At 64.3% G+C, this 18,327-nt stretch overlaps 2 protein-coding genes across 8 annotated transcripts in view; one reads left to right on the top strand and one right to left on the bottom strand.

Moving 5' to 3' along the window:
• Nucleotides 1–243: 243 nt before the first annotated feature.
• On the top strand, nucleotides 244–8,019 carry CHPF2 (chondroitin polymerizing factor 2). 2 transcript variants are annotated; one of them, XM_060196830.1, is made up of 4 exons: nucleotides 244–497; nucleotides 2,599–3,160; nucleotides 5,081–5,263; nucleotides 6,642–8,019. In XM_060196830.1, the coding sequence occupies exons 1-4, from the start codon at nucleotides 259–261 to the stop codon at nucleotides 7,905–7,907; spliced, it is 2,250 nt and encodes a 749-aa protein (XP_060052813.1). In that variant the 5' UTR covers nucleotides 244–258; the 3' UTR covers nucleotides 7,908–8,019. The 2 variants fall into 2 exon arrangements, with proteins under 2 accessions (XP_060052813.1, XP_060052815.1); XM_060196832.1 differs by lacking the exon at nucleotides 5,081–5,263.
• A 102-nt stretch (nucleotides 8,020–8,121) lies between these two features.
• SMARCD3 (SWI/SNF related, matrix associated, actin dependent regulator of chromatin, subfamily d, member 3) overlaps nucleotides 8,122–18,327 on the bottom strand; it is a 35,656-nt gene continuing 25,450 nt past the window's right edge. The window contains exons 1-14 of one of the 6 annotated variants that reach the window (XM_060196840.1): nucleotides 16,581–16,718; nucleotides 15,796–15,877; nucleotides 14,398–14,609; nucleotides 13,171–13,213; nucleotides 12,529–12,651; nucleotides 12,309–12,431; nucleotides 11,920–12,015; nucleotides 11,721–11,822; nucleotides 11,478–11,639; nucleotides 9,895–9,992; nucleotides 9,675–9,810; nucleotides 8,511–8,633; nucleotides 8,312–8,413; nucleotides 8,122–8,221 (exon numbers count right to left, since the gene is read on the bottom strand). In XM_060196840.1, the coding sequence (XP_060052823.1) occupies nucleotides 8,168–8,221; nucleotides 8,312–8,413; nucleotides 8,511–8,633; nucleotides 9,675–9,810; nucleotides 9,895–9,992; nucleotides 11,478–11,639; nucleotides 11,721–11,822; nucleotides 11,920–12,015; nucleotides 12,309–12,431; nucleotides 12,529–12,651; nucleotides 13,171–13,213; nucleotides 14,398–14,609; nucleotides 15,796–15,877; nucleotides 16,581–16,588 (1,464 nt within the window). In that variant the 5' untranslated portion in view covers nucleotides 16,589–16,718 and the 3' untranslated portion in view covers nucleotides 8,122–8,167. Of the gene's footprint in view, nucleotides 8,222–8,311; nucleotides 8,414–8,510; nucleotides 8,634–9,674; nucleotides 9,811–9,894; nucleotides 9,993–11,477; nucleotides 11,640–11,720; nucleotides 11,823–11,919; nucleotides 12,016–12,308; nucleotides 12,432–12,528; nucleotides 12,652–13,170; nucleotides 13,214–14,397; nucleotides 14,610–15,795; nucleotides 15,878–16,580; nucleotides 16,886–18,327 lie in introns of those variants that run through there. The other 5 variants (XM_060196845.1, XM_060196841.1, XM_060196842.1 and 2 more) reach the window with 5 other exon arrangements.

The raw sequence follows: 18,327 nt of genomic DNA on the forward strand, positions 1-18,327 counted from the left end.
CCCGCGGCTTCCTGCGTCTCCCCCCACACCCCCCGGCTCGGGGCGCGAACCCGCGGTGGGGAATGGGGGTGTCTGATGGCTGAGTGGGGGGGGCGGCCGTGGGGGGCCCCCGGCTGCTGGGCCGCGGCGTTTGGAGGGACACCCCGCCCCCAGGCCCCCGGTGCGCTCGGCGTCTGCAGAGGCCGGTGCACGGCCGTCGGGGTCGTCCTGCTGGCACGGCGCTGACACCGCGTCCCGCCGGGGCGGCCGACCCCCAGCATGCGGCTGGGCTCCCTGCTGGCCCTGCTGCGGCCCGCGCTGCCCCTGCTGCTCGGCCTGTCGCTGGGCTGCAGCCTGAGCCTCCTGCGCGTGTCCTGGAGCCAGGCCGACGGCGAAGACCCCTGCGTGGAGCCCCGGGGGCCCAGAGCCGGTGGGCGGGACCCGGCCGATGAGGACCTGGAGCCCCGCATCGTGCCCTACTACAGGGACCCCAGCAAGCCGCACAAGAAGGTGCTCAGGTGAGAGAGAGAGACAGAGAGAGAGAGAGAGGGGGACAGAGAGACAGAGACAGACAGAGAGAGAGACAGACAGAGAGACAGAGATGAGAGACAGAGAGAGGGGCAGAGAGAGACAGAGAGAGACAGAGACAGAGACAGACAGAGAGACAGAGAGAGAGGGACAGACAGAGAGAGAGACAGAGATGAGAGACAGAGACAGAGAGACAGAGAGACAGAGACAGGGAGAGAGACAGACAGAGAGACAGACAGAGAGAGACAGAAAGACAGAGAGAGAGACAGAGATGAGAGACAGAGGGGCAGAGAGAGACAGAGAGAGAGACAGAGACAGACAGAGAGACAGAGAGAGAGGGACAGACAGAGAGAGAGACAGAGATGAGAGACAGAGAGACAGAGACAGGGAGAGAGACAGACAGGGAGAGAGACAGACAGAGAGAGAGACAGAAAGACAGAGAGAGACAGAAAGAGAGAGACAGAGAGAGAGACAGACAGAGACAGACAGAGATGAGAGACAGAGAGAGAGACAGAGATGAGAGACACAGAGAGAGAGGGACAGACAGAGAGAGACAGAGACAGACAGAGACAGAGAGACAGAGAGAGAGACAGACAGACAGAGAGACAGAGAGAGAGACAGAGAAAGACAGAGAGACAGAGAAAGACAGAGAGACAGAGAGAGACAGAAAGACAGAGAGAGAGACAGAGAGAGACAGACAGAAAGACAGAGATGAGAGACAGAGAGAGAGACAGACAGAGAGAAAGACAGAGAGAGACAGAGAGAGACAGAAAGACAGAGAGAGACAGAGAAAGAGAGAGACAGAGACAGACAGAGAGAAAGACAGAGATGAGAGACAGAGAGAGAGACAGAGATGAGAGACAGACAGAGAGACAGAGAGAGGGGGGGGCTGCGGGCAGCGGCGCAGACCCAGAACCTGCCGGCAGACACACCCCGGCGCCGCCCCTGGTGTTGGGGGCGCCCTTGGGGCGGGTCGCATGCGGGACACTGCCGTCAGGGGGACCCCCAGCAAGGCCTGCTTCACCCGCTGAGCTGTCTCTCAGGGTCCTCAAGGTCCAGGCGTGGTGGTATTTTTTTTGTTTGTTTGTTTTTGGATGTGTTCTCTTTTTTAAATCACCTTTTTTTTCTTTTTTTTTTTTTTGCTTTTTAAAAAATACTTATTTATTTCCTTTTTGTTGCCCTTGAGGTTTTTTTTGTTGTTGTGGTTGTGGTGGTGGTGATTATTATTGTTGTTATTGATGTTGTCGTTGTTGGATAGGACAGAGAGAAACGGAGAGAGGAGGGGAAGACAGAGAGGGGGAGAGAAAGACAGACACCTGCAGACCTGCTTCACCACCTGTGAAGCGACTCCCCTGCAGGTGGGGAGCCGGGGGCTCGAACCGGGATCCTTCTGCCGGTCCTTGCGCTGCTCTCTTTTCTGATCTTTACTCGCTTATCGGCTAGAGACAGCCAGAAATCAAGAAGGTAGAGAGACGCCTGCAGCCCTGTTTTCCGCTCGCAAATCTTTCCCCTTGGCACGTGGGGACTTGGGGGCTCGAACCTGGGTCCTTGTGCGTCGTAACGTGTGCTCTCAGCCAGGTGCGCCACTGCCCAGCCCCCTCCGCTCTCTCTCCTAACGTGCTGCCTGCGCAGCGGGGAGACCGTGCCCAAGGCTTGCCCCACTTACCCCAGCGGCGCCTGGGCCCCGCTTGCCAGTCACTGCTGGGTAGTGCCGGGGATCGAGCTGCGACGGCACAGGCCAGCCCTCCGGGCCCCTGGTCCTATGTAAACATGCCTTTAACTTAAAGTCAGAGACAGACCGATAAATAGGAGGCAGCCCACAGCCCTGCCCCAGCATTCCAGCCGGGCGCACGCTCAGAGCCTCTCGCCCGCCCGTAAGGCGGGGACTCAGCTGAGCACCCCTGGGTGGTCGGGAACAGGACCGAAGGTAGGTGCCCTAAGCGGCCGGGCCGGCTCTCTTAACTCCCGCCCCATGGGGCGGTGGGAGAGGTGCAGCCATACCTTTCCCCTCCCCTCCCCTGTCCCTCCCGTCCCCTCCTCCTCTGCCTGTCCCCCACAGCCAGGCCTGACCCCCGGCCGCTGTCTCCGCAGGACCCGCTACATCCAGACCGAGCTGGGCTCCCGCGAGCGGCTGCTGGTGGCCGTGCTGACATCCAGGGCCACGCTGCCCACCCTGGGCGTGGCGGTGAACCGCACGGTGGGGCACCACCTCCCGCGGCTGCTGTACTTCACGGGCCAGCGGGCGCGGGCCCCGGCGGGCATGCAGGTGGTGGCGCTGGGCGACGAGCGGCCGGCCTGGCTCATGTCCGAGGCGCTGCGCCACCTGCACGCGCACTTCGGCGCCGACTACGACTGGTTCTTCATCATGCAGGACGACACCTACGTGCAGGCCCCGCGCCTGGCCGCCCTGGCCAGCCACCTGAGCAGCGGCCGCGACCTGTACCTGGGCCGCGCCGAGGAATTCATCGGGGCCCCCGAGCAGGCGCGCTACTGCCACGGCGGCTTCGGCTACCTGCTGTCCCGGAGCCTGCTGCTGCGCCTGCGGCCCCACCTGGACGCCTGCCGCGGGGACATCCTGGGCGCCCGGCCCGACGAGTGGCTGGGCCGCTGCCTCATCGACTCGCTGGGCGTCGGCTGTGTCTCGCAGCACCAGGTGATGCCAGGCCACACCCCCGTAGCCAAGACCCCCACCCGTCCCCCACACCAGCCTCCTGCCGGCCTCCACGGCCAGGCCCCTTCCCCAGGCCATGTGGCCGGCCCTCTGCCAGCCCCCCACACCGCACAGTTCCCGCCCTGATAAGGCCGCTCCCCAGGGGCTTCATGGCTCTTTCGATTTGTTTAAAAGATCTATCTACTTGTTTATTATTGTTTAATCCCCATCAGGGCTGTCTCTGGGGCTCAGGGCCGGCACTATGAATCCACTGCTCCTGACAGCCGCTTTTTCCTTTTTTTTTTTTTTCCTTTCTATTCCAGTGGGTAGGACAGAGAGAAATTGACATGGAGGGGGAGATAGAGGAGAGAGAGAGACACACACACCTGCAGACCTGCTTCACTGCTGTGAAGCTTTCCCCCTGCAGGAGGGTCCCTGGACATGGTAATGAGTTTGATCAGCCTTTGCCTCACAGCCTGCACCCCCCCCCCCCTTTTACCAAATCCCTACTCAGCTCAGGCTTTTAAAATTTTTTTTATTTTTCCTTTTGTTGCCCTTGTTTTTCATTGTTGTTGTAGTTATTATTATTGCTATTGATGTTGTCATTGTTGCATAGGACAGAAATGGAAAGAGGAAGGGAAGACAGAGAGGGGGAAAGAAAGACAAACACCTGCAGACCTGCTTCACCGCCTGTGAAGCGACTCCCCTGCAGGTGGGGAGCTGGGGGCTCGAACCGGGATCCTTATGCCGGTCCTTGTGCTTTGCGCCACCTGCACTTAACCCGCTGCGCTACCGCTGACTCCCATAAGCTCTGGCTTAAGGTGATGTTGGGGACCTTGGAACCTCAGGCATGGGAGCTTTTTGCATAATGATTATGTTGTCTCCCCGGCCTTTCTTTTTACTAGAGCCCTGCTCAGTGCTAGCTTATGGTGGTGCAGGGGATTGAACCTGGGAATTTGGACCCTCAGGCAAGAAAATTTCTTTGCATAACCATTAGCTGCCTATCTCTGCCCCCCTCCTTTTATCTTTTTTTTTTTTTTTTTTGCCTCCATGGTTATTGCTGGGGCTGGGTGCCTGCACTACGAATCCTCTGCTCCTGGAGGCTATTTTTTTCCCCTTTTGTTGACCTTGTTGTTCATTATTATTACTATTGTTATTGCTGTCATTGTTATTGGATAGGACAGAGAGAAATCGAGAGAGGAGGGCCAGACAGAGAAGAAGAGAGAAAGATAGACACCTGCAGACCTGCTTCACCACTTGTGAAGCAACCCCCCTGCAGATGGGAAGCTGGGGGCTCGAACCAGGATCCCTACGCTTTGCGCCATGTGCGCTCAACCTGCAGCTCTACTAGCCCGGCTCTATCTCGTTTTTCTTAATGGTTCGGGGGAATGAACTCCCACGCGAGCCATACTGCTGAGTGGCTTCCTGGGCCCATTGTTTTCCGTCTATATAGTTGGAGAGAGGACAAGACAGTGGAGACAGACACAGTAGCCCTGCGCCACCAAGGAGGTTGCTCAGTGCCATCTGTGGCGCCCCTCCCCGTGGTGCTGGGGTGGGATCGAGGCTTCACACGGGGAAGGCCTGTGCCCTACCGGCTGAGCCCCTCCTGCTCTGGCTGTCCTGTTCTGCCCAGGACTCTGCCATTTGTCAAAGGAGAGAAGAGGGGCAGACGCTGGGGTGCTGTGGGTGCTTCTGTTCTCTTGAGAAATAGGGGGGGGGTTTGCTTGACTGTTTTATGTCCCCTTCCCAAAGTCCAGGAGTGAGGTCAAAGGTCGGGGCACCCAGCCATCCCCCACCCCCTCCATTCCCCACGGCGGTGAGGGTGACCACCGCGAACGTCCGTGGCTTGGTTGCGGGTCGCGGGGGCCATGGGGCTGCCTTCTGCGCGCGTGGACTGACCGCTCGCTCGATGGGTCCCTCCAGGGGCAGCAGTATCGCTCCTTTGAACTGGCCAAAAACGGGGACCCGGAGAAGGAGGGGAGCCCAGCTTTCCTGAGTGCCTTCGCTGTGCACCCCGTCTCCGAGGGAAGCCTCATGTACCGGCTGCACAAGCGCTTCAGCGCCCTGGAGCTCGAGCGGGCCTACAGCGAGATGGAACAGCTGCAGGTGCGGGCGGTGCCGGGCCTCGCTGCTGGCACGGCGCTTACTTTATTTACACTTCACCTGTAGTCATCACTGCGGCTTTATCACTCTGGGTAACTTTTCGGGGGGGGGGGGGCAGGGTTCGGTCCCTGGGCTCACCCACGGCAGAGACGCACACTCTTCCAAGACTGACTTATCTTTATTTCATTATTGTTATCATTGTTGAATAGAGACAGAGAGAAACTGAGAGTCGAGAGGGAGAAGCAGCCCTGCTTCCCCATTCTCAAAGCTTTCCCCCTGCAGGTGGGGGCCGGGGCCTTGAACCTGAGTCCTTGCTCACTGTAATGTGAGCACTTAACCAGGTGCGCTGCCACCTGACTCCTCTTGTTGATTTTTATTATTTTTTTATATATCTCTTTTTAAATTTTATGAGAAGCCAGCCAGAGCTCCTCGCAGGTATTGGGGACTGAAGCCTGGGCTTCTGTGGCCTCCGGTGTGCAACCCCTGTACCCTGATGTGCCAGGCCCCCCCCCCCCCATCTATTAAGTCAGTGTTTAGTTTTTGGTGCCGTGCTTCACACCTGCCCAATCCACTGCCCCAGGCAGAAGTGTTTTTGTTTTATTTTTTATCCTTCACTTCTATCAGATAGTGATTTGGGAGGTGGTTCAGTGGACAAGACATTGTTCTCTCATGAGGTCCAGCTTCAGTCCCCAGCTTCGCATGTGCCGGAGAAATCATCCAGTCTCCTCCCATAAGTAAGTGGTAGTAAATGGGTCAAGGTAGATGCAGAGGCGGCACCAGCTCTCTGACACTCACGGTGCCTTCCCGGGGCCCGGGGCTCTGCGTGGGTCCTCACACTAGCTGAAGTGTGCGTGCGCCCTGCCGGGTGAACTGTCTCCTGGCTCCATTTATACAGATGGGGAACAAGAGCCATGCCATGCGGTGGCCCACCCAGTGACGAGCAAACGACTAAATGCAAGGCCCCGGGTTTGAGCCCCAGCTCCCCATCAGCAGTAGGGAAGCTTCCTGAGTGGGGAAGCAGGGCTGCGGGTGTCTCTCTCCCTCTCTGTCTCCCATCTCTCAATTTCTGTGTCCTATCAAATAAAATTGACCAAAAAGGGGGGTGTGTGTGGCTGCTAGGAGCAGCGGATTCATAGTGCTGATGCCAATTCCCAGTGATAACTCTGGAGGTAGGAAATCAACCAGAGTGAGAGCTGAGAGCACCGCTCAGCTGTGGCCATCTCGTGCTGCCAGGATGGACCTCGGGTTGCCCCGGGGCCCCAGCTCCTGCCGTGCCCAGCTTCGCTCTGGCCAGTTCCGAGGAGCAGGGAGGCCCTAGGGCCTGGGGGGACAGAGCCCGGGCCTCAGGGTCACTCACCCAGCCGTGTTCTACCCCCCCCAGGCCCAGATCCAGAACCTTTCTGCCCTGACCCCCGAGGGCGAGGCTGGGCTGAGCTGGCCCATCGGGCTTCCCGCCCCCTTCACCCCGCGCTCCCGCTTCGAGGTGCTGGGCTGGGACTACTTCACGGAGCAGCACTCCTTCGCCTGCGCCGACGGGGCCCCCAAGTGCCCGCTGCAGGGGGCCAGCCGCGCCGACGTGGCGGACGTGGTGGACACGGCGCTGGAGCGGCTGAACCTGCGCTACCAGCCCCGCCTGCGCTTCCGGAAGCGGCGGCTGCTCAACGGCTACCGGCGCTTCGACCCGGCGCGCGGCCTGGAGTACACGCTGGACCTGCTGCTGGACGCGGAGACGCGGCGCGGGCACCGGCGGCCGCTGGCACACAGGGTGCGGCTGCTGCGCCCGCTGAGCCGCGCCGAGCTGCTGCCGGTGCCCTACGTGACCGAGGCAGCGCGCGTCCAGCTGGTGCTGCCCCTGCGACCTGCCGACAGCCCCGCCGCCCTGGCCTTCCTGGAGGCCTTCGCCACACGCCTGCTGCAGCCCGGCGAGCGCGCCCAGCTCAGCCTGCTGCTGGCCTACGGGGGCGCCCGCGGGGGCCCGGACCCTTTCGCGGCCGTGCGGGCGGCCGCGGGCGCCCTGGAGCGCCGCCACCCCGGGGCGCGGCTGGCCCTCCTGGCTGTGCGCGCCGACGCGCCGTCGCAGGTGCGCCTCATGGACGCTGTGTCCAAGAAGCACCCGGTGGACACGCTCTTCTTCCTGGTGACGGCGGGCTCGCGGCCCGGCCCCGACGTGCTGAACCGCTGCCGCATGCACGCCATCGCGGGCTGGCAGGCCTTCTTCCCCGTGCACTTCCAGGAGTTCCACCCTGCCCTGGCCCCCCGCGACCCCGCCGCCCCTGCAGGGGACCCCTGGCGGGGTGCCGCGGCCACGGCGGGCCGCTTTGACCAGCTGGCTTCGGCGGAGGGCTGCTTCTACAACGCCGACTACTTGGCGGCGCGGGCGCGCCTGGCGCGGGAGCTGGCGGGCCCGGAGGAGGAGGAAGCCCTGGAGGGGCTGGAGGTGATGGACGTGTTCCTCCGCTTCTCAGGGCTCCACCTCTTCCGCGCCGTGGAGCCGGGCCTGGTGCAGCCGTTCGCCGTGCGGGAGTGCAGCCCGCGCCTCAGCGAGGAGCTCTACCACCGCTGCCGGCTCAGCGCGCTGCAGGGGCTGGGGACGCGCGCGCAGCTGGCCGTGGCGCTGCTGGAGCAGGAGCAGGGCAACAGCACCTAGCACCCCGGGGCGGGGCGGGGTGGGGCGGGGCAAGCCCCCGCAGGCCGACTGACGGACAGAGCCCGTGGCTGTACCTTTTTAATAAGTGTCATTAAAAACGTCTTCTGTCAAACCAGTCCAGGTCTAGGGGGCCGGGACGCGGAGGAGCACGGAGAGGGGCGTTCCCCCGGGGTCCCGCTCGTCGCCCCCCTTCTGACAATGACCACAAGGCTGCCACAGATGAAGGACCTTTAATCCTGCCCCCCTCCTGTGCGGCCCTCCTAGGTGTTGCGCACGACCAGAGACTGCTCCAGCTCCTGCCTCCGCTGCTGGATCTTTAGAGAGAGGCGGGGCAGGTGACTCGGGCGCGCACGCACACACGCGCACCAGGGGCCGCGGGGACCCTCTCAGGCACACCCACACACCTTGCAGTAGAAATACCGGCTGACAGCCTCCTGGGACCAGGGCTGGTGGTAGAACTCCGCCCTGCGCTCCTCCTCCGGGTTGCCCGCCACGTCCGTCATGACCTGGGGGTGGGGGTGGGCTCAGCCCTGGGCCAGAGGGGGGCTCACCGTCCTCCCTGTGTGCTTCTTTCCCACCCAGCACCCGGCACCCAGCCCCCACCTTGAGGTCACGGCTCTGGGATCGAAGCAGGTCCTGGATGTAGCCCTTGGGGTCCCTGGAGAAACTCAGCATGAAGTCCCGCTGGATCTTGAGCTGGTTGATGGACTCGATCGTCTCATGGATCTGCCAGGAGAGGCAAGAGGCGTCACTGCTGCCGTGCCCCCCCCCCTCAGGATGCCCACAGTGCAGTCCAGCATGCTGATCTGCCGGGCACCCCCATAGGGCCTTCCAGCCTGTGGCCCATTGTCCTGCAGTCTGCTGGTGGACCCAAAGACTCCCTCAGGCCCCATCTTGCAGGACCCCAGACTCTCCCAGCCCACCTTGCGGGACCCCCAGACTCCCCCAACCCACCTAGTAGTCTGCACGCTGACCTCCTGGTGGATCCCAGGCTCCCTAAGAGTCCCCGAGCCGCCACCTTGCAGGACCCCCAGATTACCCATTCCCATCTTGCAGGATGCCCAGACTCCCCCAGCCCCATCTTGCAGGATAACAAGACTCCCCAGACACCACCTTGCAGGGCCCCCAACACCCCCAGGTCCATCATACAGGATCCCCCAGATTCCCCCGGGGCCCACCTTGCAGGACCCTGAGACTCCCCCGGCCCACCTTGCAGGGGGCCCAGACTCCCCCAGCCCCACCTTGCAGGGCCCCCAGACTCCCCCAGCCCCACCTTGCAGGGCCCCCAGACTCCCCCAGCCCCACCTTGCAGGGCCCCCAGACTACCCCGGCCCACCTTACAGGGCCCCCAGACTCCCCCAGCCCCACCTTGCAGGGGCCCCAGACTCCCCCAGGCCCATCATACAAGACCCCCAGACTCCCCCGGCCCACCTTGCAGGGCCCCAGACCCCCCTGGTCCACCTTACAGGGCCCCCAGACCCCCCTGGTCCACCTTGCAGGGCCCCCAGACTCTCGGCCCACCTTGCAGGGCCCCCAGACTCTCGGCCCACCTTGCAGGGCCCCCAGACTCCCCCGGCCCACCTTGCAGGACCCCCAGACTCCCCCGGTCCACCTTGCAGGGCCCCCAGACTCCCCCGGTCCACCTTGCAGGGCCCCCAGACTCCCCCGGCCACACCTTGCAGGGCCCCCAGACTCCCCCGGCCCACCTTGCAGGGCCCCCAGACTCTCCCGGTCCACCTTGCAGGACCCCCGACTCCCCCGGCCCACCTTGCAGTCCAGCACGCTGATCTCCTGCTGGTTGGCGGTGGACAGCAGAAAGCTGCTCATCTGGCCCTTGAGCGGCTCCTCCACCTCCACGTCAATATCGTAGCAGGCTGTCTTCTTCTGGTCCGACGGGTCCACGCTGCGGAGAGGGGCAGGCGGGGCAGTGCAGCAGCAGGGGTCCCCTGGGCTCGGCTCAGCGGGAGGACAGGAGCAGGGGTCTCACCTGATGACGTGGTTGATGACGATGGGGTCGGGGGGCAGTAGCAGGGCGGTGAGGCGCTGGGGGATCTCGGAGAACTTGAGACGCGGGCAGTCGAAGATCTGCAGCCCAGAGGGAGACGCTGCCCACAGAGCCCACGCTGTGCTCCTGGGCCGGCCGGCAGAAGGGGGCCCAGTCTAGGTGGCCTCCCGCTGGGGCCCGGGCTCCTGGGCAGGGCTGGGGACCCCCACCCCCCGCAGCTGGCAGAGCACTCAATAAATAACCAGTGTACGCCCAGGCCTGACCCTGCTGTGTCATTTCCGAACTGTGTGTGTGTGTGTAGGGGTGTGGCCCTGAGGGACCCGGCCACTACAGTGTGCTGTCTCTCTGTCTGTCCTGTCTGTCTCTCCTCTCTGTCTCTCCCCTCTGTCTCTCCCGTCTGTCTCCTGTGTCTCTCCCCTCTCTGTCTCTCCTGTCTCCCCTCTGTCTCTCCCCTCTGTGTCTCTCCTGTCTCTCCCCTCTGTCTCTCCCCTCTGTCTCTCCTCTGTCTCTCCCTCTGTCTCTCCTCTCTGTCTCTCCTGTCTCCCCTGTCTCTCCCCTCTGTGTCTCTCCTGTCTCTCCTCTCTGTCTCTCCCCTCTGTCTCTCCTGTCTCCCCCCTGTGTCTCTCTCTGTCCTCTGTCTCCTCTCTGTCTCTCCTGTCTCCTCCCTGTGTCTCCTCTCTGTCTCTCCCCTCTGTCTCCCCTGTCTCCCCCCTGTGTCTCTCCTCTCTGTCTCTCCCCTGTGTCTCTCCTCTCTGTCCTCTGTCTCCTCTCTGTCTCTCCTGTCTCCCCCCTGTGTCTCTCCTCTCTGTCTCTCCCCTCTGTCTCCCCTGTCTCCCCCCTGTGTCTCTCCTCTCTGTCCTCTGTCTCCTCTCTGTCTCTCCTGTCTCCCCCCTGTGTCTCTCCTCTCTGTCCTGTCTCTCCTCTCTGTCTTTCCTGTCTCTCCCTGTCTCTCCCGTCTCTCCTCTCTGTCTCTCCTCTCTCCCCTCTGTCTCTCCCCTCTGTGTCTCTCCTGTCTCTCCTGTCTCTCCCCTCTGTCTCTCCTGTCTCCCCCGTGTCTCTCCCCTCTCCTGTCTCTCCTCTCTGTCTTTCCTGTCTCTCCCGTCTCTCCCTGTCTCTCCCCTCTGTCTCTCTGTCTCTCCCCTCTGTCTCTCCTCTCTCTCCCCTCTCTCCCCTCTGTCTCTCCTCTCTCTCCCCTCTCTCCCCTCTGTCTCTCCTCTCTCTCCCCTGTCTCTCCTCTCTCCCCTGTCTCTCTCCCCTGTCTCTCCCCTCTCTCTCCCCTGTCTCTCCCCTCTGTCTCTCCTCTCTCTCTCCCCTGTCTCTCCTCTCTCTCCCCTGTCTCTCCCCTCTGTCTCTCCTCTCTCTCTCCCCTGTCTCTCCTCTCTGTCTCTCCCATCTCTTGTCTCTCCCCTCCCCGTGCTGCTCGTTCTCTGCACCGGCTCTTCCCTGTGCAGTTGAGTCCCAGCAAGCACTGGCTGTCCCCCTCCCTGGGCATGGACCGGGGGGCTTCCCCTGTGGCCTGCCACCCCTGCTGCCCCCTCCCCCGCCCAGACGGGCGGCGGCGCCACCTGCTGGAAGTACTTGTCCCCGTTGATGTACTCCTTGTCGTGCGCGTCCTGCAGCCGGTGGGTCTTCACGTACTGCCAGAGCGCCTGCACGATGGCCGAGCGGCTCTGCGTGTGCAGCCCCAGCAGCCGGGCCAGGCGGGGGTCCAGCTTGAACTGGGGGGGCTGGGGAGGGGCGAGGGAGGGGCTTGAGCGGGGGCGTGGTCTCGGGGGCGGGGCCTGGAGGGCGGGGCCGCGCGTGCGCACCTGGTAGTCCAGCATGAGCAGCAGCGTGCAGCGCACGCTCAGGTCGCCGGGCCGCTTCACCTGGAAGCCGTCTGTCTCCTGCGTGGTGGGTGTCCGGTGCCACTGTGGGGGAGGCGGGTGAGCGGGGCTGCCGGCAGGGGGGGGCCCCTCCACACAGACAGACAGACAGACACACACAGTCCCCCGGCGGGCTTCCTACCTCCACCAGGTGGTTGTCCGGCCCGTACAAGTCCTTGTCCAGCTCGATGACCAGGCTCTTGAAGAAGGAGGAGAACTTCCGCTTCTGCTTGCTGGGCTGGGGGAGCAGCGGGGCGGGGGGTCCACGGGTCGGGGGGTGGTCGATGCCCAGCCGCCCGACGGGCTCCGGGGACTGAGCTGGACATATGTGTCCAGGGACTTGTCCACCACCCTGCCTGCCCCAGAAGCTGCCCCCACCCCGCCCGCCCCAGAAGCCGCCCCCCACCCCGCCCGCCCCAGAAGCCGGCCCCCACCCCGCCCGCCCCAGAAGCCGCCCCCCACCTCGCCCGCCCCAGAAGCCGCCCCCACCCCGCCCGCCCCAGAAGCTGCCCCCCACCCTGCCCTGCCTACATCATCCAGGAGCTTGCCCTCCACCCTGAGCTCCCAGGAGGCGATGCTGCCATCTGAGTCCTCGGCGTCGGGCTTCGCAGGGTTAAAGGTGTTGGAGATGTAGAGACGCAGCTTCCGCTTTTGCTGCAGACAGGGACAGGAGCCAGGGACAGGAGCGTGTAGGACCCAGCAGCACCTCCCAGGCCCCCACCCCAGCCCCCACCCCCACCTGGGCTGGCACCTTCATGGGCCTCTTCAGAGCCTCCTGGATGTCCACCCGCTTCCGCATGATGGTGTGGTCCAGCTTCCGCTCAAATGCCAGCAGGTCCATGTAGGCCTGGGACTCGGGGACCAGCTCCCGGATCTGGGGGGCTGGGGCTCAGCCGGCTGCCAGGTGCGACGCCCGTCCCCGGGCCCCCGGGTGGTGCAAGGCTCAGGAAGGGTCTGCCCAGCTCTTGGCCCCAGCACTTGGCCTCCAGTGGTTTGGAGCCCCTCAGCCTGCCCCACCCCAGCCCTGATACACAGCTGCAGGCTCTCAGAGGGGCTGGGCCGGGGTCCTGAGGCCTTGGGAGCAACCCCGGCACCTCACCCAGTCACCTCCATGGCTGTCCCCAGCGGTGGCACCCCAGCTGGCAGCCTTCTGCCAGCCTCTGCCCAGCTCCTGCGTCTCTGCCCCCCAGCACCAGCACCCTGCCCCTCGGGGCTGCATGCCCCTCCCCCAGCCCGAAGGACCCCACTTCTTAATCAGCTTTTGCAACAAAAAGTGAAAGTGAATGAGCGGTCTGAGCAGCTTGTTTCTGGGGGGGGGGGCACATAGGGCAGGGGGGAGGAGAGGAGGGCGGAGCGCGCAGGGGGCGGGCGGGGTTGCAGCAGAAGCACTCACCCTTTGAGGGAGGATTTTGTCTGCCATCTTCCTCCTCTTGGCACTGTACATTTTTTAAAGAAAAAACCAGGTTGCCATGGCGACAGATCTGGGAGTAACGAGGCCACCTGCTAAATTATCCCCGGCATCGCCTGCCCGCCTGGCTGGGGTTCCCACAAAGCGCTGCCCGCCTGCCCAGAGGTGGTGCAGGGGGCTCTGGGCTCCGCAGGGGAGCAGAGGGAGCCCCCTTCTTTCTGAGGCTCAGGAACCCCGTTTCTGCCCGGACACATGCCCAGGGACTGAGGGATTCAGAGGAAGAAAGGGCAGGATGCAAAGACTGACACAGCCCACAGCAAGATGGGGCTCTGAGTCTGGACTCCAGGGCGTGGAGGAGCCCCAGCCTTGGCAGGAGGTGGTGGTGTGACCCCGGTGCAGGTGACAACCCTTTCACCCAGAAGTGACAACGCTGGGGAGGGCTGTCTCACACTAGGACCACCTGCCAACAGGGACCGACGCCCCCACCCCCGCAGTGCACCCCCGGGATCAGAGAATGTGTGTGCATGCCCCTCTGGGGGGTGTGGCGAGGGCAGGACACACTGGCTGGACCTCAGAGCACCCCAGAAAATCCTTGCTCCTGGAAAGAGCCGGAACCCAGCCTCAGGATGGCTCCACACCGCCCCCCGGTGGTGGCCTCAGCCGCCCCCCTCCCCCCTGTGGAAGACCGGTGAGACCCTTCCGTCTGAGGGCTAGCTTGCCTTGGAGAAATGTGGGTGATGGACTCCCCGAGTGCGGGAGAACCCCCTGGGACGGAGGAACGGCCACTTTGCTGGGTTCCCGCAGAGGGCGGGGCTCCTTGCACATGAGGAAACAGTCGGGGTGGGCTGGCCTAGCACCCCAAACAAATGGGGGGGGGGCTGCAGGGGACGCAGACAGGGAAAAGGGGCCCAGGGCTGGGGTGCCGCCAGGACACTCTCGGGAGGCTGAGTGGCCTCGCACCGCTGGGGACACTGGCCACCCCTCAAACCCAGCTCTGGAGGGGCTGTTAGAAGCTGGAGGGGATGGGGGCCACTCTAGGGTGGGCACAGGCTGAGTGTGAGGGGCACATGAGGGCAGACCCTGCCCACGGCCAGCCACCCTCCTCCCCCACGGCCGACTGGACCGTCCCCCTCCTGGAGACGAGGGACGGGGAGCAGGTGACCAGGACGAGGTGTACAAAGGACACGGCAGTCATGCCCCCACCCCACTCACCTGCGGGTCCGAGCGGGGGCGGTGGGTACCGGCTGGCCCTGGCTCTGTGCGGGGCTCTGCCCAGGTGGGGGCGCTGCTCGCTTGCGGGCGGGCTCCATGCCCGCGGGGGCCAGGCCAGGGCGCACGGCCGGGCTGCCCATGTAGGGCGAGCCCGGGGGGCCCATGGGCGCCCCCTGGTGGGGCATCCGGGCTCCAGACGGCATCCCGGGGCGCTGGGGCGGTGTGTGGGGGGGCAAGCAGAAGTGGCGGCCGCAGGTCAGACCAGGCAGCTTCCCCAGCCTGAAACCCCCCCAACCCGGGCGGGCGGCAGCGGCAGCAGAAGCGAGAGAAGGGGGGTGGGTGGGAGGCGCGAGGGAAGAAGCCCCCCCTACCCTGCCAGCAGGAAGCACAGCCTTTAGGGGCCCGCCCCCATCCCCGCCGCCTCCACCCCCCCAGTTGGATGGGGCTACCTGGCCAAGGTCATGGGGACCCCGCCCCTTCTGCAGGGCTAGCTGGGGGTTCCCCACTTGCTGCCTCTGCTGCCCTCCTCCACGCTCCCAGCCCAGCTCCTGGGGCTCATGCACAAGTCTCCCTGTCTCAGCCGCCCCCATCACATCCCTTTGGCAGATTCCAGGGATGGCCATGGGTGACCTAGCTCCCCACCTCCATCCCAGGGATTGGCCCCCATGGTGGAGGGTGGGCTTCAGGGAATCTCAGGGGCTGCAATCACCCCCTTCCCAAGCCCAGGACTCTCAGGATGGGAGTGAGACTGGCCAGAGGTGGGCACTGGTGTCCTCTGACCCCTCTTCCTGTCCGCTGGGGTCACAGAGATGTCCCCTGCTTGGACCACTTCTACTCTCCTGCCCTTGGTGGGGGCAGAAATCGGTGTGGGGGTGCTCTGGCAGGATGGTGTCCCCTGGGTCTCTCGGCCCCACGTGTCCAGATTCCAGCAGAGGGAGTGGGGGGGAGACCGGAAGGAAGGGGTAGGGAGGAGGCTGAGGAGCCAGGGCACCTTACACCCCCACTGTCACTTCTACTGCCCCCTGGTCGCCAGGAGCCCCCCCCTGCACCCTTGCTGACTGCCAGCTGCCTGCCCATGCCCTGCCTGACCCTCACGGCGGGCAGCTGTCAGTGCCGGTCTGTCCTGCGCAAAGCTGCCTCCCGCCAGAGCCACCTGACCCTGTCACTCACACCTCGAGGGTGGCAGCTGGACTCCCGTCCCCCCAGTAAGATGGGGCCCTGGGCATGGGGCTCACAGCCCTCCAAGAACTGAGGTGCAAAGTTGTCCAAGTGGACACGCACATGGCCCTCCTGTCCCCCTCAGCTGGGCCGTTTAGAGGGTCCTGTAGTAGCAGGGATGGGGTGACACGCTGGCCTCACAGCAGCCCATATCCCCTCTCCTAGCCCAGAGACACTCACCTGCCAACCCCTAGAATCCCAGGACCAGCCCTTCCAGAGCCCAGCTTCTAAGCTCCCCGACAATCTAGCTTCCTCCTTGGGGCTGACACCAAATTTGGCCATCAGCGAGCCTGCCTGCTCCCTCGTCCCCTCTCTGACACCATCCTGTGCACCCCCTTAAGTGCTAGGGCCCCTGCCTCGCCCTCCCACACCCCTACACACCCCCAAGCCTGGTCCCAGCCTAAACCTCTGGTCCCCAGAGGGTCTAGGGGCGGCTGGGGGACTGCCCCGTGGTGCCTCTGGTCCCCAGCCTCAGTCCCTCAGTCCCCACCACAGCACCATGGAAGACTGGGGTGGGGGGCGCCTCGGTTTCTAGCTTGGGGTCTGTCCCGAGCACAGGCCTGTCTGTGACCCCCACGCCAGAGCCACTGGCCAAGCCCAGAACCCACATCCCTTCTGCTCACTGTCCCCTGGGGTCACCTGCGCTTGGCTCCTCAGGCAGGCTCCCAGACTTGCCTCCCCGCGCCACCCAGAGCAGGGCTGACACCTGCCCCCCAGCCCCCAGGCAAAGAAACGCGGGGTACAGAGGGGGCCCTCCCTGCCGGGGATGCATCCCCCAAGTCCCACCCCGGCCCCTGGCAAGCACCCCCAGAATGCCTCCAGGGCTCCCCTTCTCCGAGGCCCCCTGATGACGTGTGTGTGTGGGGGGGCGGGCGGGATGGGGGCCCCGACCCTCCCTCCATTCAGTCCGAGCCAGCCGCCGCCCCCCCACCCACCCCCCACCCCCGCGGCCCGGCCCCACTCACCACCCCATGGACCAAAAACTCAAAAAGTTTGCTCTTGGTGGCTTTGCGTGCCCCTCCCGCAACTTCGTCCGCGGCCATGGGCGCCGGCGGCGGGCGCGCTCTCCCGCTCGCTTCCTCTTTCTTTCCCTTTTCTGCCTCTTTTTTTCCCTCCAACTCTCCCCTCCGTCCTGCTGGGCGCTCTCACACTTCTACTCCAGCCGAGAGGGAGGGGCCCCTTCAGGGCTGCCCTGACGGCCCACGGCCCACGCCCGGCCGCCGCATTCCTGCGCTGATAAGCCGCTGCCTGTTGACTCGGCGACGGGGACACAGGGACTGGGACGGGGACCAGGCCTCCTGCCACCGGCCCCGGCCGGCCGGGCGGCAGATAAGCGGCGGCAGAGGGGCCTGGAGCTGGGCACTGGGCTCCGGGCGGCAGGGCGGGAGAGGGGGAGGGGCCGGCGGGGGGGGGGGATGGGGGTGCTGTGGCCACGGCGGGCGGGTGGGGGACGGGGGACGGCGGGGCGTCCTCAGTCCCCGCAGCGGCTCTGCTGCATTTTTGAGGCTCTCCTGGGACAGGCAGGCCAAGTGCAGAAACATTCCCCGCAGGAATAGGGGGTAGGGGGCAGGCCGCCGGGGGAGCACCCCCCCCACACACACACACCTCCAGTGTGGGCAACCTGGTGTCCAGAGAGGTGGGAGTGGGCTGCGTGCCTTGTCAGGGGTGCATGTGGCCTCTGTCCCCCCCTGCTTTTTGGGGGGGGCTGCTTCTGGGTCCCAGGGCAGAGAGTGGGGGCCCTGGTGGAAGGGTTTCAGATAAAGAGAGAGAGAGAGAGGGAGAGAGGCAGGAGGATGGAGGAGGGGCAGGAAGAGAAAATGGGGGGCAGGGAGCTGGGGGTCCCCACGGCAGGTCTCTGATGGCTTTGGGCCTGGGGCAGAAACTCCAGAGGAGCTGAGGTGCTAGGCCAGCCTTGAGGACCCCCGCCCAGAGAGCAGGGTGGGCTGTGGCTGTGGGGGGTTGGGTAGGAAACAGGAGCTGCAAAGCCTGAGGTCCCCAGGCTGGGCACCCTAAGACCAGGCCCCTTACCCCCACCATTGGGTGAGAGAGCCCAGGGGCTTGAGGACCTGAGTTCAGGAATGGGGGCCTCTGGGCTCAGCATTGTTGCAGTCTGGGGTGAGGGTGAGGGGTAGTGCCCAGGGAAGCTGCAGGCAAACTGGGGGTGGGGGGAGGGAGCCCTGAGGTTCCCCTTCTCAGGACCGGGAGCCAGTGAGCCGCCTACCCTCCTTCCTGCCTGCAGCCTGACTTCCAGGATCCCTGGTCACCCCCGTCCATTCAGACTGGAGAGTCTAGGTGCAGGGCACCCCTCCATGTCCCTGGCTTGATGGGCGACCTGGACCCTGGCGTATGGTGGCCGCTGGGGACACCGTGTCCTCTCTCTAATATGTCACTCTCCTCCAGCCTCTACCCCTCACCCCCTGCAGCCCTCCTGCCCAGAATATCTGGCTGTCCTCACCATGCCTCACTCCTCTAAGCCCCTCTGGGGCCGGCTCCTCCAGGAAGCCCTCCTGGCCTGCTCTGCACTCTCTGTTCTCCCAATACCCGTGGTTGCCACACAGTGCTCAAAGGAACATTCTCACACTCATAGCTGCCTGCCGCTTCCTGGGTGTTTGGTGTGATTTCCCAAAGCAGCAGTGGCACCCCTCAGGCCACCTGCCCCCCGAGCCTGGGTCCTAGTGCCTGCTAGCATCTGCCCAAGACCACAGCCCCTGT

This window comes from Erinaceus europaeus, chromosome 8, assembly GCF_950295315.1.
Source record: "Erinaceus europaeus chromosome 8, mEriEur2.1, whole genome shotgun sequence".
Taxonomy (NCBI): Eukaryota; Metazoa; Chordata; class Mammalia; order Eulipotyphla; family Erinaceidae; genus Erinaceus; species Erinaceus europaeus.

Coding starts and splice junctions, on each gene's coding strand:
- CHPF2 (XM_060196830.1), top strand. CDS start 259: ATGCGGCTGGGCTCCCTGCTGGCCCTGCTGCGGCCCGCGCTGCCCCTG. Junction 498..2,598: donor CCGCACAAGAAGGTGCTCAG/GTGAGAGAGAGA, acceptor CTGTCTCCGCAG/GACCCGCTACATCCAGACCG. Junction 3,161..5,080: donor GCTGTGTCTCGCAGCACCAG/GTGATGCCAGGC, acceptor GGGTCCCTCCAG/GGGCAGCAGTATCGCTCCTT.